This window comes from Ranitomeya imitator, chromosome 5 (assembly GCF_032444005.1).
Source record: "Ranitomeya imitator isolate aRanImi1 chromosome 5, aRanImi1.pri, whole genome shotgun sequence".
NCBI lineage: Eukaryota > Metazoa > Chordata > Amphibia > Anura > Dendrobatidae > Ranitomeya > Ranitomeya imitator.
In genome coordinates, this window is record NC_091286.1 from 713,505,907 (window position 1) to 713,523,451 (window position 17,545).

General features: G+C 44.7%; 1 protein-coding gene across 2 annotated transcripts in view; it reads left to right on the top strand.

The window, feature by feature from the left end:
- LOC138638937 (zinc finger protein 436-like) overlaps positions 1–17,545 on the top strand; it is a 120,440-nt gene that overhangs the window by 84,525 nt on the left and 18,370 nt on the right. For both annotated transcript variants that reach the window (XM_069728695.1, XM_069728696.1), the window contains 5 exons: positions 9,513–9,591; positions 13,110–13,201; positions 13,569–13,644; positions 13,735–13,811; positions 13,924–14,032. In XM_069728695.1, coding sequence (XP_069584796.1) covers positions 9,558–9,591; positions 13,110–13,201; positions 13,569–13,644; positions 13,735–13,811; positions 13,924–14,032 — 388 coding nt within the window. In that variant the 5' untranslated portion in view covers positions 9,513–9,557. The remainder of the gene's footprint in view (positions 1–9,512; positions 9,592–13,109; positions 13,202–13,568; positions 13,645–13,734; positions 13,812–13,923; positions 14,033–17,545) is intronic.

The following is a 17,545-nucleotide window of genomic DNA, read 5'->3' on the forward strand; positions in this document are numbered from 1 at the left end:
TGAGAGGAGACTGCTGGGGGATTATACAGTGTACACTGGAGGATTCTGGGTGATGAGGAGACTGCTGGGAGAGTATACAGTATACACTGGAGGATTCTGGGTGATGAGACTGCTGGGAGATTATACAGTATACACTGGAGGATTCTGGGTGATGTGAGGAGAGGAGACTGCTGGGAGATTATACAGTATACACTGGAGGATTGTGGGTGATGAGGAGACTGCTGGGAGATTATACAGTATACACTGGAGGATTCTGGGTGATGAGAGAAGACTGCTGGGAGATTATACAGTATACACTGGAGGATTCTGGGTGATGAGAGGAGACTGCTGGGAGATTATACAGTATACACTGGAGGATTCTGGGTGATGAGAGGAGACTGCTGGGAGAATATACAGTGTACACTGGAGGATTGTGGGTGATGAGGAGACTGCTGGGAGATTATACAGTATACACTGTAGGATTCTGGGTGATGAGAGAAGACTGCTGGGAGATTATACAGTATACACTGGAGGATTCTGGGTGATGAGAGGAGACTGCTGGGAGATTATACAGTATACACTGGAGGATTCTGGGTGATGAGAGGAGACTGCTGGGAGATTATACAGTATACACTGGAGGATTCTGGGTGATGAGAGGAGACTGCTGGGAGATTATACAGTATACACTGGAGGATTCTGGGTGATGAGAGGAGACTGGTGGGAGATTATACAGTGTACACTGGAGGATTCTGGGTGATGAGGAGACTGCTGGGAGATTATACAGTATACACTGGAGGATTCTGGGTGATGAGAGGAGACTGCTGGGAGATTATACAGTATACACTGGAGGATTCTGGGTGATGAGAGGAGACTGCTGGGAGATTATACAGTATACACTGGAGGATTCTGGGTGATGAGAGGAGACTGCTAGGAGATTATACAGTATACACTGGAGGATTCTGGGTGATGAGAGGAGACTGCTGGGAGATTATACAGTGTACACTGGAGGATTCTGGGTGATGGGAGGAGACTGCTGGGAGATTATACAGTATACACTGGAGGATTCTGGTTGATGAGAGGAGACTGCTGGGAGATTATACAGTATACACTGGAGGATTCTGGGTGATGGGAGGAGACTGCTGGGAGATTATACAGTATACACTGGAGGAGTCTGGGTGATGAGAGGAGACTGCTGGGAGATTATACAGTATACACTGGAGGATTCTGGGTGATGAGAGGAGACTGCTGGGAGATTATACAGTGTACACTGAAGGATTCTGGGTGAGGAGAGGAGACTGCTGGGAGATTATACAGTATACACTGGAGGATTCTGGGTGAGGAGAGGAGACTGCTGGGAGATTATACAGTATACACTGGAGGATTCTGGGTGATGGGAGGAGACTGCTGGGAGATTATACAGTGTACACTGAAGGATTCTGGGTGATGAGAGGAGACTGCTGGGAGATTATACAGTATACACTGGAGGATTCTGGTTGATGAGAGGAGACTGCTGGGAGATTATACAGTATATAGTGGAGGATTCTGGGTGATGAGGAGACTGCTGGGAGATTATACAGTGTACACTGAAGGATTCTGGGTGATGTGAGGAGACTGCTGGGAGATTATACAGTATACACTGGAGGTTTCTGGGTGATGGGAGGAGACTGCTGGGAGATTATACAGTGTACACTGGAGGATTCTGGGTGATGGGGAGACTGCTGGGAGATTATACAGTGTACACTGAAGGATTCTGGGTGATGTGAGGAGACTGCTGGGAGATTATACAGTATACACTGGAGGTTTCTGGGTGATGGGAGGAGACTGCTGGGAGATTATACAGTGTACACTGGAGGATTCTGGGTGATGGGAGGAGACTGCTGGGAGATTATACAGTGTACACTGGAGGATTCTGGGTGATGGGAGGAGACTGCTGGGAGATTATACAGTGTACACTGGAGGATTCTGGGTGATGAGAGGAGACTGCTGGGAGATTATACAGTATACACTGGAGGATTCTGAGTGATGGGAGGAGACTGCTGGGAGATTATACAGTGTACACTGGAGGATTCTGGGTGATGAGAGGAGACTGCTGGGAGATTATACAGTGTACACTGAAGGATTCTGGGTGATGTGAGGAGACTGCTGGGAGATTATACAGTATACACTGGAGGTTTCTGGGTGATGGGAGGAGACTGCTGGGAGATTATACAGTGTACACTGGAGGATTCTGGGTGATGGGAGGAGACTGCTGGGAGATTATACAGTGTACACTGGAGGATTCTGGGTGATGAGAGGAGACTGCTGGGAGATTATACAGTATACACTGGAGGATTCTGGGTGATGGGAGGAGACTGCTGGGAGATTATACAGTGTACACTGGAGGATTCTGGGTGATGAGAGGAGACTGCTGGGAGATTATACAGTATACACTGGAGGATTCTGGGTGATGAGAGGAGACTGCTGGGAGATTATACAGTATACACTGGAGGATTCTGGGTGATGAGAGGAGACTGCTGGGAGATTATACAGTATACACTGGAGGATTCTGGGTGATGAGAGGAGACTGCTGGGAGATTATACAGTATACACTGGAGGATTCTGGGTGATGAGAGGAGACTGCTGGGAGATTGTACAGTGTACACTGGAGGATTCTGGGTGATGAGAGGAGACTGCTGGGAGATTATACAGTATATAGTGGAGGATTCTGGGTGACGAGAGGAGACTGCTGGGAGATTATACAGTATACACTGAAGGATTCTGGGTGATGAGAGGAGACTGCTGGGAGATTATACAGTATACACTGGAGGATTCTGGTTGATGAGAGGAGACTGCTGGGAGATTATACAGTATACACTGGAGGATTCTGGGTGATGAGAGGAGACTGCTGGGAGATTATACAGTATACACTGGAGGATTCTGGGTGATGAGAGGAGACTGCTGGGAGATTATACAGTATACACTGGAGGATTCTGGTTGATGAGAGGAGACTGCTGGGAGATTATACAGTATACACTGGTTGATTCTGGGTGATGAGAGGAGACTGCTGGGAGATTATACAGTATACACTGGAGGATTCTGGGTGATGGGAGGAGACTGCTGGGAGATTGTACTGTATATACTGGAGGATTCTGGGTGATGAGAGGAGACTGCGGGGAGATTATGCAGTATACACTGGTTGATTCTGGGTGATGAGAGGAGACTGCTGGGAGATTATACAGTATACACTGGAGGACTCTGGGTGATGAGAGGAGACTGCTGGAAGATTATACAGTGTACACTGGAGGATTCTGGGTGATGAGAGGAGACTGCTGGGAGATTATACAGTATACACTGGAGGATTCTGGGTGATGAGAGGAGACTGCGGGGAGATTATACAGTATACACTGGAGGATTCTGGGTGATGAGAGGAGACTGCTGGGAGATTATACAGTATACACTGGAGGATTCTGGGTGATGAGAGGAGACTGCTGGGAGATTATACAGTGTACACTGAAGGATTCTGGGTGATGAGAGGAGACTGCTGGGAGATTATACAGTATACACTGGAGGATTCTGGTTGATGAGAGGAGACTGCTGGGAGATTATACAGTATATAGTGGAGGATTCTGGGTGATGAGGAGACTGCTGGGAGATTATACAGTGTACACTGAAGGATTCTGGGTGATGTGAGGAGACTGCTGGGAGATTATACAGTATACACTGGAGGTTTCTGGGTGATGGGAGGAGACTGCTGGGAGATTATACAGTGTACACTGGAGGATTCTGGGTGATGGGGAGACTGCTGGGAGATTATACAGTGTACACTGAAGGATTCTGGGTGATGTGAGGAGACTGCTGGGAGATTATACAGTATACACTGGAGGTTTCTGGGTGATGGGAGGAGACTGCTGGGAGATTATACAGTGTACACTGGAGGATTCTGGGTGATGGGAGGAGACTGCTGGGAGATTATACAGTGTACACTGGAGGATTCTGGGTGATGGGAGGAGACTGCTGGGAGATTATACAGTGTACACTGGAGGATTCTGGGTGATGAGAGGAGACTGCTGGGAGATTATACAGTATACACTGGAGGATTCTGAGTGATGGGAGGAGACTGCTGGGAGATTATACAGTGTACACTGGAGGATTCTGGGTGATGAGAGGAGACTGCTGGGAGATTATACAGTGTACACTGAAGGATTCTGGGTGATGTGAGGAGACTGCTGGGAGATTATACAGTATACACTGGAGGTTTCTGGGTGATGGGAGGAGACTGCTGGGAGATTATACAGTATACACTGAAGGATTCTGGGTGATGAGAGGAGACTGCTGGGAGATTATACAGTATATAGTGGAGGATTCTGGGTGACGAGAGGAGACTGCTGGGAGATTATACAGTATACACTGAAGGATTCTGGGTGATGAGAGGAGACTGCTGGGAGATTATACAGTATACACTGGAGGATTCTGGTTGATGAGAGGAGACTGCTGGGAGATTATACAGTATACACTGGAGGATTCTGGGTGATGAGAGGAGACTGCTGGGAGATTATACAGTATACACTGGAGGATTCTGGGTGATGAGAGGAGACTGCTGGGAGATTATACAGTATACACTGGAGGATTCTGGTTGATGAGAGGAGACTGCTGGGAGATTATACAGTATACACTGGTTGATTCTGGGTGATGAGAGGAGACTGCTGGGAGATTATACAGTATACACTGGAGGATTCTGGGTGATGGGAGGAGACTGCTGGGAGATTGTACTGTATATACTGGAGGATTCTGGGTGATGAGAGGAGACTGCGGGGAGATTATGCAGTATACACTGGTTGATTCTGGGTGATGAGAGGAGACTGCTGGGAGATTATACAGTATACACTGGAGGACTCTGGGTGATGAGAGGAGACTGCTGGAAGATTATACAGTGTACACTGGAGGATTCTGGGTGATGAGAGGAGACTGCTGGGAGATTATACAGTATACACTGGAGGATTCTGGGTGATGAGAGGAGACTGCGGGGAGATTATACAGTATACACTGGAGGATTCTGGGTGATGAGAGGAGACTGCTGGGAGATTATACAGTATACACTGGAGGACTCTGGGTGATGAGAGGAGACTGCTGGGAGATTATACAGTGTACACTGGAGGATTCTGGGTGATGAGAGGAGACTGCTGGGAGATTATACAGTGTACACTGGAGGATTCTGGGTGATGAGAGGAGACTGCTGGGAGATTATACAGTGTACACTGGAGGATTCTGGGTGATGAGAGGAGACTGCTGGGAGATTATACAGTATACACTGGAGGATTCTGGGTGATGAGAGGAGACTGCTGGGAGATTATACAGTGTACACTGGAGGATTCTAGGTGATGAGAGGAGACTGCTGGGAGATTATACAGTATACACTGGAGGATTCTGGGTGATGGGAGGAGACTGCTGGGATATTATACAGTATACACTGGAGGATTCTGGGTGATGAGGAGACTGCTGGGAGATTATACAGTATACATTGGAGGATTCTGGGTAATGAGAGGAGACTGCTGGGAGATTATACAGTATACACTGGAGGATTCTGAGTGATAAGGAGACTGCTGGGAGATTATACAGTATACACTGGAGGATTCTGGGTAATGAGAGGAGACTGCTGGGAGATTATACAGTATACACTGGAGGATTCTGGGTGATGGGAGGAGACTGCTGGGAGATTATACAGTATACACTGGAGGATTCTGGGTAATGAGAGGAGACTGCTGGGAGATTATACAGTATACACTGGAGGATTCTGGGTGATGGGAGGAGACTGCTGGGAGATTATACAGTATACACTGGAGGATTCTGGGTGATGGGAGGAGACTGCTGGGAGATTATACAGTATACACTGGAGGATTCTGGGTGATGGGAGGAGACTGCTGGGAGATTATACAGTGTACTAATATAGTCTAAAAAACTATAGGGAGAAAAATACTTTATCTAAAAAACTAATTAAAGCTGCCAAAAAGGAAACAGAGAAGCACATTGCTAAGGAGAGTAAAACTAATCCCAAACTGTTCTTCAACTATATCAATAGTAAAAGAATAAAAACTGAAAATGTAGGCTCCTTAAAAAATCGTGAGGAAAGAATGGTTGTAGATGACGAGGAAAAAGCTAACATATTAAACACCTTCTTCTCCACGGTATTCACGGTGGAAAATGAAATGCTAGGTGAAATCCCAAGAAACAATGAAAACCCTATATTAAGGGTCACCAATCTAACCCAAGAAGAGGTGCGAAACCGGCTAAATAAGATTAAAATAGATAAATCTCCGGGTCCGGATGGCATACACCCACGAGTACTAAGAGAACTAAGTAATGTAATAGATAAACCATTATTTCTTATTTTTAGGGACTCTATAGCGACAGGGTCTGTTCCGCAGGACTGGCGCATAGCAAATGTGGTGCCAATATTCAAAAAGGGCTCTAAAAGTGAACCTGGAAATTATAGGCCAGTAAGTCTAACCTCTATTGTTGGTAAAATATTTGAAGGGTTTCTGAGGGATGTTATTCTGGATTATCTCAATGAGAATAACTGTTTAACTCCATATCAGCATGGGTTTATGAGAAATCGCTCCTGTCAAACCAATCTAATCAGTTTTTATGAAGAGGTAAGCTATAGACTGGACCACGGTGAGTCATTGGACGTGGTATATCTCGATTTTTCCAAAGCGTTTGATACCGTGCCGCACAAGAGGTTGGTACACAAAATGAGAATGCTTGGTCTGGGGGAAAATGTGTGTAAATGGGTTAGTAACTGGCTTAGTGATAGAAAGCAGAGGGTGGTTATAAATGGTATAGTCTCTAACTGGGTCGCTGTGACCAGTGGGGTACCGCAGGGGTCAGTATTGGGACCTGTTCTCTTCAACATATTCATTAATGATCTGGTAGAAGGTTTACACAGTAAAATATCGATATTTGCAGATGATACAAAACTATGTAAAGCAGTTAATACAAGAGAAGATAGTATTCTGCTACAGATGGATCTGGATAAGTTGGAAACTTGGGCTGAAAGGTGGCAGATGAGGTTTAACAATGATAAATGTAAGGTTATACACATGGGAAGAGGGAATCAATATCACCATTACACACTGAACGGGAAACCACTGGGTAAATCTGACAGGGAGAAGGACTTGGGGATCCTAGTTAATGATAAACTTACCTGGGGCAGCCAGTGCCAGGCAGCAGCTGCCAAGGCAAACAGGATCATGGGGTGCATTAAAAGAGGTCTGGATACACATGATGAGAGCATTATACTGCCTCTGTACAAATCCCTAGTTAGACCGCACATGGAGTACTGTGTCCAGTTTTGGGCACCGGTGCTCAGGAAGGATATAATGGAACTAGAGAGAGTACAAAGGAGGGCAACAAAATTAATAAAGGGGATGGGAGAACTACAATACCCAGATAGATTAGCGAAATTAGGATTATTTAGTCTAGAAAAAAGACGACTGAGGGGCGATCTAATAACCATGTATAAGTATATAAGGGGACAATACAAATATCTCGCTGAGGATCTGTTTATACCAAGGAAGGTGACGGGCACAAGGGGGCATTCTTTGCGTCTGGAGGAGAGAAGGTTTTTCCACCAACATAGAAGAGGATTCTTTACTGTTAGGGCAGTGAGAATCTGGAATTGCTTGCCTGAGGAGGTGGTGATGGCGAACTCAGTCGAGGGGTTCAAGAGAGGCCTGGATGTCTTCCTGGAGCAGAACAATATTGTATCATACAATTATTAGGTTCTGTAGAAGGACGTAGATCTGGGTATTTATTATGATGGAATATAGGCTGAACTGGATGGACAAATGTCTTTTTTCGGCCTTACTAACTATGTTACTATGTTACTATGTTACTATGTACACTGGAGGATTCTGGGTGATGGGAGGAGACTGCTGGGAGATTATACAGTATACACTGGAGGATTCTGGGTGATGGGAGGAGACTGCTGGGAGATTATACAGTGTACACTGTAGGATTCTGGGTGATGAGAGGAGACTGCTGGGAGATTATACAGTATACACTGGAGGATTGTGGGTGATGAGAGGAGACTGCTGGGAGATTATACAGTGTACACTGGAGGATTCTGGGTGATGGGAGGAGACGACTGCTGGGAGATTATACAGTATACACTGGAGGATTCTGGGTGATGGGAGGAGACTGCTGGGAGATTATACAGTATACACTGGAGGACTCTGGGTGATGTGAGGAGACTGCTGGGAGATTATACAGTATACACTGGAGGATTCTGGGTGATGAGAGGAGACTGCTGGGAGATTATACAGTAAACACTGGAGGATTCTGGGTGATGAGAGGAGACTGCTGGGAGATTATACAGTAAACACTGGAGGATTCTCGGTGATGAGAGGAGACTGCTGGGAGATTATACAGTGTACACTGGAGGATTCTGGGTGATGGGAGGAGACAGCTGGGAGATTATACAGTATACACTGGAGGATTCTGGGTGATGAGAGGAGACTGCTGGGAGATTATACAGTAAACACTGGAGGATTCTGGGTGATGAGAGGAGACTGCTGGGAGATTATACAGTAAACACTGGAGGATTCTCGGTGATGAGAGGAGACTGCTGGGAGATTATACAGTGTACACTGGAGGATTCTGGGTGATGGGAGGAGACAGCTGGGAGATTATACAGTATACACTGGAGGATTCTTGGTGATGAGAGGAAACTGCTGGGAGATTATACAGTATACACTGGAGGATTCTGGGTGATGTGAGGAGGCTGCTGGGAGATTATACAGTGTACACTGGAGGATTCTGGGTGATGAGACTGCTGGGAGATTATAAAGTATACAGTGGAGGATTCTGGGTGATGAGAGGAGACTGCTTGGAGATTATACAGTGTACACTGGAGGATTCTGGGTGATGGGAGGAGACTGCTGGGAGATTATACAGTATACACTGGAGGATTGTGGGTGATGAGAGGAGACTGCTGGGAGATTATACAGTGTACACTGGAGGATTCTGGGTGATGAGACTGCTGGGAGATTATACAGTATACACTGGAGGATTCTGGGTGATGAGAGGAGACTGCTGGGACATTATACAGTATACACTGGAGGATTCTGGGTGATGGGAGGAGACTGCTGGGAGATTATACAGTATACACTGGAGGATTCTGGGTGATGGGAGGAGACTGCTGGGAGATTATACAGTACACTGGAGGATTCTGGGTGATGGGAGGAGACTGCTGGGAGATTATACAGTATACACTGGAGGATTCTGGGTGATGGGAGGAGACTGCTGGGAGATTATACAGTATACACTGGAGCATTCTGCGTGATGAGAGGAGACTGCTGGGAGATTATACAGTATACACTGGAGGATTCTGGGTGATGAGAGGAGACTGCTGGGAGATTATACAGTATACACTGGAGGATTCTGGGTGATGAGAGGAGACTGCTGGGAGATTATACAGTATACACCGGAGGATTGTGGGTGGTGGCGCTATCATTGGTTGTCAGGTGGCGGATGTCACTATTTGTTTCTTCCTGCAGGTGTCGGAGTCTTTGGGAGGACGCAGGGATCGGCACCAGGAGGTAATGATGGCGGAGCACCGGTCTCCTTTATCATCAGGTAAGAGGAGGCGCTGGTTATAATGATTTGTGTCAGGACTTCGGTTGTTTTGGTGACTGTGTTAAGCCCTCGTTGTTTTCTTGCCGTCGTCCTTCCGTCTGTTGTCGGAGTTGAAGGTCACGTCTCTCCTGAGCTTCACACTTTTGGTCATTTTTGTGGGTTGAGGGCACCGACCTCCAGCGAGCTGTTTGCCGTGAAATAACATATAGAAGAATGGTAAACGCTTATTTGTTCTTTTTAAGCTTTTTTTATTTGAGAAAGGTCCAGAAATGTTCTTTTTGAGGAGCGGTCAGTGGTTTGACCTTTGTTTATATAGTGATGAAGCTGGCCCATACAAAAGCAGCGGCTTAGAAGTATTTTAGCCATTGCCTTTCACCAAAATATATATCTCTGTTGGGTGGGAGGAAGAACTTTATTTTTTTTTTCTTGCCAAACATCAAAACTGATGAGACAAATGATGAAACAATGGCTCATTATCGGTCTCGGACGACAGCATAAAAGATTTCATGGAGAGCTGCTCAGTAAAAAGCTTGAAGTATTTGGAGGGGGTGAGGACCACAAATCAGAAGCATCATATTTTATTCTGGCTGGCTCCTGACAACTTTGTATTTTTTTAGCCTCAGTAAGGTTTACTAGAGATAAGGAAAGGAAACCTGAGGTTCGGTTTTGGTGGGTGAGATGAGTGGAGAAGCCTTGGCTTACTTCAGCCATGATCGCAAAGTTGAAGATTTTTTTTGGCACCAATAACATTTTTGTTGGAAAAATTTTAAAATATATTTCCCATTGCACGTAGACAGTATGGCCCGTGAAGAAGCAATGGTGCTCAATAGATTAGTCATATGGTCATGTGTAGGATGTGCACCATGCAGGGATCCTGTGTTACATGTTTGGACAATTCTCACTTTCTACAATGCCCATGTGGGGTTGAGGGGAAGACCATCCTTTTCCCAGAGGAGCACATCTTCACTGTATGGATCTTGTCACCCAAAGGCTGTAAGGTATCCTGTGAGTGTTCGAGCTTACAAGAATTAGAAGTATGATTGCCTGGAGTGGATGCCATCTTCTGCCCTGGTCAGCTCTTGGGGATGGGAGTGTGAAGAAGAGGTAGTAGGAAGTGTTTAAGCATTGCCTGGTGTTGGCGCCGACCTAATGCCAACTATGGAGGCATCACAACTTGTCCTGATTTCGTTAGTTCATCACTGCTGCTCCAAACATTGACTTAGTGAGTCTTAAATGACCTGTACCATCCCGGTCCATAATTGCTGCTCCATGTGTCTTCACTGATGACCGACATTCTCCCCTTTCTGCGAGAAATAATGGCTGCTGGTGATCTTTCAGTAAATCTGAGCATATGCCATCATTAAGTGGTACGGCAGCAATCACTCCACAAGCAACGAGACTAGGTGGGAGTTGGGTCACCAATGGCCACATATGTTGGATCGCAATTTTCGATTTGTAATACTGAAGAAGATATTGAAAAAGTGGATTGTGACTGTAAGACAACGCTGATTAAAGAGAAGTAAAATCAAGCAAAGTACGAGATAAAGTCTAACATTGGAAAACTATGTTCATTGCTACTTCAGGCGAAATCGAATGCACTTTAGGTATATGTGATCACCGACGTTGTGTACGTGCTTGGTTTGAGGAGAGGTGGAGAATTAGGAGGAATTGGAAGCTGAGAGACTGAATGAAGCTCTGTGTATACAGATGAGTGGACGAAGGCGGAATCAGATAATGTTCGTGTAAAAGTGCACATGAAAAATCAAGATCCGTCTTAGGAGAAATAAGCCCTCAGGAGGGAACTGACCCCACAACCGAGGGTCCCGGCTCATCGTGACAAGAAAGAAATAAAGACGACAAACTAGGAGAGCTCCTCTAATGCTTCCTCCAAAACCTTATCAATATGTCAGCAACATGTGATAGATACGTTTGTCCCAACTAGTAGGGATAACAAATTTAATTTTGTCTTGGACTCTCGGAAGTTTTGTCAAGATTTCCGTGTGTGAGTAGATTTTTTATTATGTAAGTAGGACGATATGAGGAGACTTTGGTGAGATTCCAGTAAAGTCAATTTGATGTGGATATTGATAGCACATTATTCGAATTAAACAGCAAGTGTTGAAGGAGGTCTCTTAAAAATGGGACGTGTGTAAGAAGAAGGTAGGTGTGAATATGTCCAAGGAAGACGGTTAAGTGGTGTCTCGTTTCAGAGGACACATGCTATAATTGAGGAAGGCAGATAAGGAAGAAGCAGCCGTGGTGATGAGCAGATATACGTATCGGAGGGGCTACCAGACAGCGTAATGTGTGTGAGTGAGTGGACATTCCACTTGTGGAATTATAGCTGAGGTTGATTCTATTCTCAAGGAAGCCTCCGTGTTGGCCAAAAGTTTGGACACACCTTCTCATTTAAAGATTTTTCTGTATTTTCAGGACTATGAAAATTGTACATTCACACTGAAGGCATCAAAACTATGAATTAACACATGTGGAATTATATACTTAACAAAAAAGTGTGAAACGAAACAACTGAAAATATGTCTTATATTCTATGTTCTTCAAAGTAGCCACCTTTTGCTTTGATGACTGCTTTACACACTCTTGGCATTCTCTTGATGAGCTTCAAGAGGTAGTCACCGGGAATGGTTTTCACTTCACAGGTGTGCCCTGTCAGGTTTAATAAGTGGGATTTGTTGCCTTATAAATGGGGTTGGGACCATCAGTTGTGTTGTGCAGAAGTCTGGTGGATACACAGCTGATAGTCCTACTGAATAGACTGTTAGAATTTGTATTATGGCAAGAAAAAAGCAGCTAACAGTCTCACTGTCGCCCTGATCCACTCCCACCTGGACTACTGCAACGCTCTATTAATTGGCCTCCCCCTCACTCGACTTTCCCCTTTCCAGTCTATCCTTAATGCAGCAGCCAGGGTCGTCCATCTGGCTAATCGTTACTCGGACGCGTTCAGCTCTTCACCAGTCGTTACACTGGCTGCACATTCATTACAGGATACAATTCAATGTACTTGTTCTCCCCCACAAAGCTCTCCACAGTGCGGGACCCCCTTACATCTCCTCCCTCATTTCTGTCTATCGGCCTAGCCGACCGCTGCGCTCTGCAAATGACTTTCGACTAAGGCTACTTTCACACTAGCGTCGTACGACGCACGTCGCAATGCATCGTTTTGCAGAAAAAACGCATCCTGCAAAGTTGTCTGCAGGATGCGTTTTTTCTCCATAGGCTTGTATTAGCGATGCATTGCCACACGTCGCATAAACACGTTCTGCTCTACAATGAGAGAAGATGCCGCCATCACTTCTACAACATGACAGTGATACAAAATACACAAGAACAGGGTGGCCGTGACTAACAACCGGACACCTATGGGGATGGATATGTGAAGGTCGTCATGTACTCGGGCACATCTGGTATATAGATGTACGGGGGCCATGTAACCACTGTGTCTGGTGTGTAGACATACAGGGGTCCTGTATTCAGTCACTGTGTGTCTCCCACAGATGGATACAGGCGGAGAATTCACCCGGAGAGATGTGCGGCTCCTCTGTATACCCAGGACAGCCCGGAGGACAATGTCCCAGAGAATCATCAGGTAGGTTATGCTATTGTCTCCCTCCCTGTGGGTGAAATGCACTTTCTTCTCTGCCTTTCGACTCCACATAAATATGTTTTATGAGTGTTCAGAAAATCACTACAGCTCAGCCTTGTATGGTGTACCCAGGACTTCTCGTCTAGTGTCACCAACGATGGAAAAGTTCCCTCTGAACGATGAGCCAATAGGAACTTTCGTGGCGTGAATAGAAATGTGAAATTTGAAGGTTCCATGCCCGTTCGCGTTACTTGATCACTATGACTCTGGTTACACCACAAGCTGAATACCACACACTCAAATTTGATCCTTTCTCTTACATCACATACAACAATCACTGATTCGTGGCTCATTTCACATTTTATTTTAGGGTGAAGATCTGATTAATATTAAGGTTGAGGTTATAGATGAAGAAGAGGAGACGGATTTCATGGCCGAGCAGCAGTGTAAGGAGGGGGACGTTCATTTCTGTTATAGGGTCACCTAGATACTTCTCCCATCATCCCATGTTACAATCTTTTGTCTGCTTTCTACAGATGTTCTCAGTGTAAGAAATCCCCCGGAGAGATGTCCGTCTCCTCCGTATTCCCAGGACTGTCCGGAGATTCACCAGGTAGATGAAGCTCGGCCTCCACCACATCTATATGGGGCCGCACTCAGAGATTTGGGGTCTTCTGGTGATGTGTCTGCTGTATTGTACTGAGCTGTTATATATGTGACATCAGGGCGGAGATCTGACCATCATTAAAGTGGAGGATGAAGAAATGGAGATGATGGACGATCAGCCGTTTATGAGTGACGTGAAGGAGGAGAGTCCAGGAGATGAGACCACAGGTATGTAATAATACATTTAAAGTCATTTCGGCCATATATCCAAGCAGCAGATTATAACTGTAAAAGGTTTGTGGGATTTTTATTCTGTTTGCCTTTTCAAAATCAAACATTTTCAGCTGAAACTGTGTGTTCTTGAGAAAATGTTTTGTTTTTTTTTTTTTGTTTACACCACGGAAGTGTAAAATTCTGTGAAAAGTCTGAGGGTTGCTAGCTTCCTAGAATAATGCCTTATGATCCGAAAAATATCCCCGTACCCAAGATACCCTCACATAGTCATCACTATCACGTCAGTTACCAGAGCTGTGAAGAACATGGCAGAATTTAATGGCTGCTTACAATCCTCCTTCAGTATGTGTAGCTGTAACAGAACACATGGCACAGCCGGTGGCCCAGCCACACCAGCTATTATCCAAGCTCATACAAGATGACCTACTGTGGCGCCCACGCTGTGTAACTGCTTTGTCCAGTCATAGGGGAATTTCATAAGGAGAATATGGAGTCATAGTACATCTAAGGGCCCCTTTCCACTTGTGTGAGAAAAAAACGGTCCGATTTACGGACCGAAAAAACTGATGTAACGTCTGCGAGTGCCATGCGAGTGTGATACGATTTTTTTTTATCGCAACATCCGTATGACATCCGTATTGCTGTCCGATTTTTACACACGGGTCTCCTTAGAAAAGCTGGCAATTCAGCGCAGAGTACAGTAAAATCACACTGACAGGTTAGATTAGAGTAGATATATACACATAGAATAGGTATATATACATATATATATGTCAGGGAGACACTTATATATATATATATATATATATATATATATATTAATATTTCTTTCAGCGCGAGATAGCTTTAAAGCTGGTAATTCAATTACCGGCTTTTCCTATCTCCTTCACAAACCCGACATGATATGAGACCTGGTTTACATACAGTAAACCATCTCATATCCCCATTTTTTTGCATATTCCACAGTACTAATGTTAGTAGTGTATATATGCAAAATTTAGCCATTCTAGCTAGTAAAATAAGGGGTTAAATGACGGAAAGAATTGGCGTGGGCTCCCGCACAATTTTCTCCGCCAGAGTAGTAAAACCAGTGACTGGGGGCAGATATTAATAGCCTGGAGAGGGTCCATGGTTATTGGCCCCCCCTGGCTAAAAACATCTGCCCCCAGCCACCCCAGAACAGGCACATCTGGAAGATGCGCCTATTCTGGCACTTGGCCACTCTCTTCCCATTCCCGTGTAGTGGTGGGATATGGGGTAATGAAGGGTTAATGTCGCCTTGCTATTGTAAGGTCACATTAAGCCAAATTAATAATGGAGAGAAGTCAATTATGACACCTATCCATTATTAATCCAATACTAGTAAAGGGTTAAAAAAAAAACCACACACATTATTAAAAATTAATTTATTGAAAAAATCACAAAGGCTGTTGTATTACTTTATTCTACTCTCAATCCACTCACTGAAGTCCCTCGATCTGTAACAAAAAAAAAATAATAAACCAACAATATCCATACCTTCCGAGGATCTGGCACGTCCAACGATGTAAATCCATCTGAAGGGGTTAAAATATTTTGCAGACACGAGCTCCGCTAATGCAGGATGCTCATGTCTGCAAAACCCCGGAGAATGAAGGTAAAGTAGGTCAATGACCTATATTTAGCTTCATTTGCGGTGAGGCACCCTCTGCTGGCTGTTCCTAGATCGTGGGAACTGTCCTAGAAAGCTCCCTGGCTCGAGTTCATATGAGGACAACCAGCAGAGGGTGCCCTCTTATGAACTCGAGCCTGGGAGCTTTCTAGGAAAGTTCCCACGATCTAGGAACAGCCAGCAGAGGGCGCCTCACCGCAAATGAAGCTAAATATAGGTCATTGACCTATATTTAGCTTCATTCGCCGGGGTTTTGCAGAAATGAGCAGCCTGCATTAGCGGAGCTCGTGTCTGCAAAATATTTTAACCCCTTCAGATGGATCTACATCGTTGGACGTGCCAGATCCTCGGAAGGTATGTATATTGTTGGTTTATTATTTTTTTTTAATTTACAGATCGAGGGTCTTCAGTGAGTGGATTGAGAGTAGAATAAAGTAATACAACAGCCTTTGTGATTTTTTCAATAAATTAATTTTTAATAATGTGTGTGTTTTTTTTTTTTTTTAACCCTTTACTAGTATTGGATTAATAATGGATAGGTGTCATAATTGACGCCTCTCCATTATTAATTTGGCTTAATGTCACCTTACAATAGCAAGGTGACCTTAACCCTTCATTACCCCATATCCCACCGCTACACGGGAATGGGAAGAGAGTGGCCAAGTGCCAGAATAGTAGTAGTGTGGAATATGCAAAAAAAAATGGTGATATGAGATGGTTTACTGTATGTAACCAGGTCTCATATCATGTCGGGTTTGTGAAGGAGAAAGCAAAAGCCGGTAATTGAATTACCAGCTTTAAAGCTATCTCACGCTGCATTAAATATATATATATAGGTGTCTCCCTGACATATATATATGTATATATACCTATTCTATGTGTATATATCTACTCTAATCTAACCTGTCAGTGTGATTTTACTGTACTCTACGCTGAATTGCCGGCTTTTCTAAGGACACGGGTACGTAAAAATCGGACAGCACTCGCATGGTGCGAGTGCTGTGCGTTTTTTTTCTCGCACCCATTGACTTGCATTGGCGAGTCTCGTCCGAGAATCGCAGCAATACGCAGCATGCTGCGATTTTTTTCTCAGCCGACACAGATTTTTCTCAGTCCGATTTCGGCTGAGAAAAAAATCGCAAATGGAGTGTCACCTATTGATTAACATTGGTCCGAGTGCAATCCGATTTTTTACCGGTTTGCACTCGTCCGTTTTCCTCGCAAGTGGAAAGGGGTCCTTAGCTACACACCAACATGGTGGCTCAGTGGTTAGCACAGCAGCCTTGCAGTGCTGGGGTATTAGGTTCAAATCCCACCAAGGACAACATCTCCAAGGAGTTTATATGTTCTCCATGTGTTTACGTGGGTTTCCTTCTGGCACTCCGGTTTCCTCCCGCATTCCAAAGACATAATGAATTTCGATGTAGGGAATTTAAATTGTGAGCCCCATCGGGGGCAGTGCCAATAATGTCTGTAAAGCACTGTGGAATTAATGGCGCTATATAAATGAGTAAAATAAATAAATACATTTTCGAGATCTCTGGATCGGGTCCAACCCCTTCTGTGTTTTGTCACCAAGAGAAACTGAGGCCTGGCTGGATCCGATGGTGCCATAACGCGACCCTATGACCTTCCTTTGGGAAGTTGTGATCTAGTAATTGACAGGATACATCTTATATCTTTTGTACTTCACATGTATTTGCCTATCTTACCATTGTACACTACAGTTCCAAAGTTTAGGGTCACCCAGACACTTTTGTGTTTTCCATGAAATGTCATACTTTTATTAATCAAATGAGTTGCCAAATGAATTCAAAATGTAGTCGAGACATTGACAAGGTTCAAAAAAAAGATTT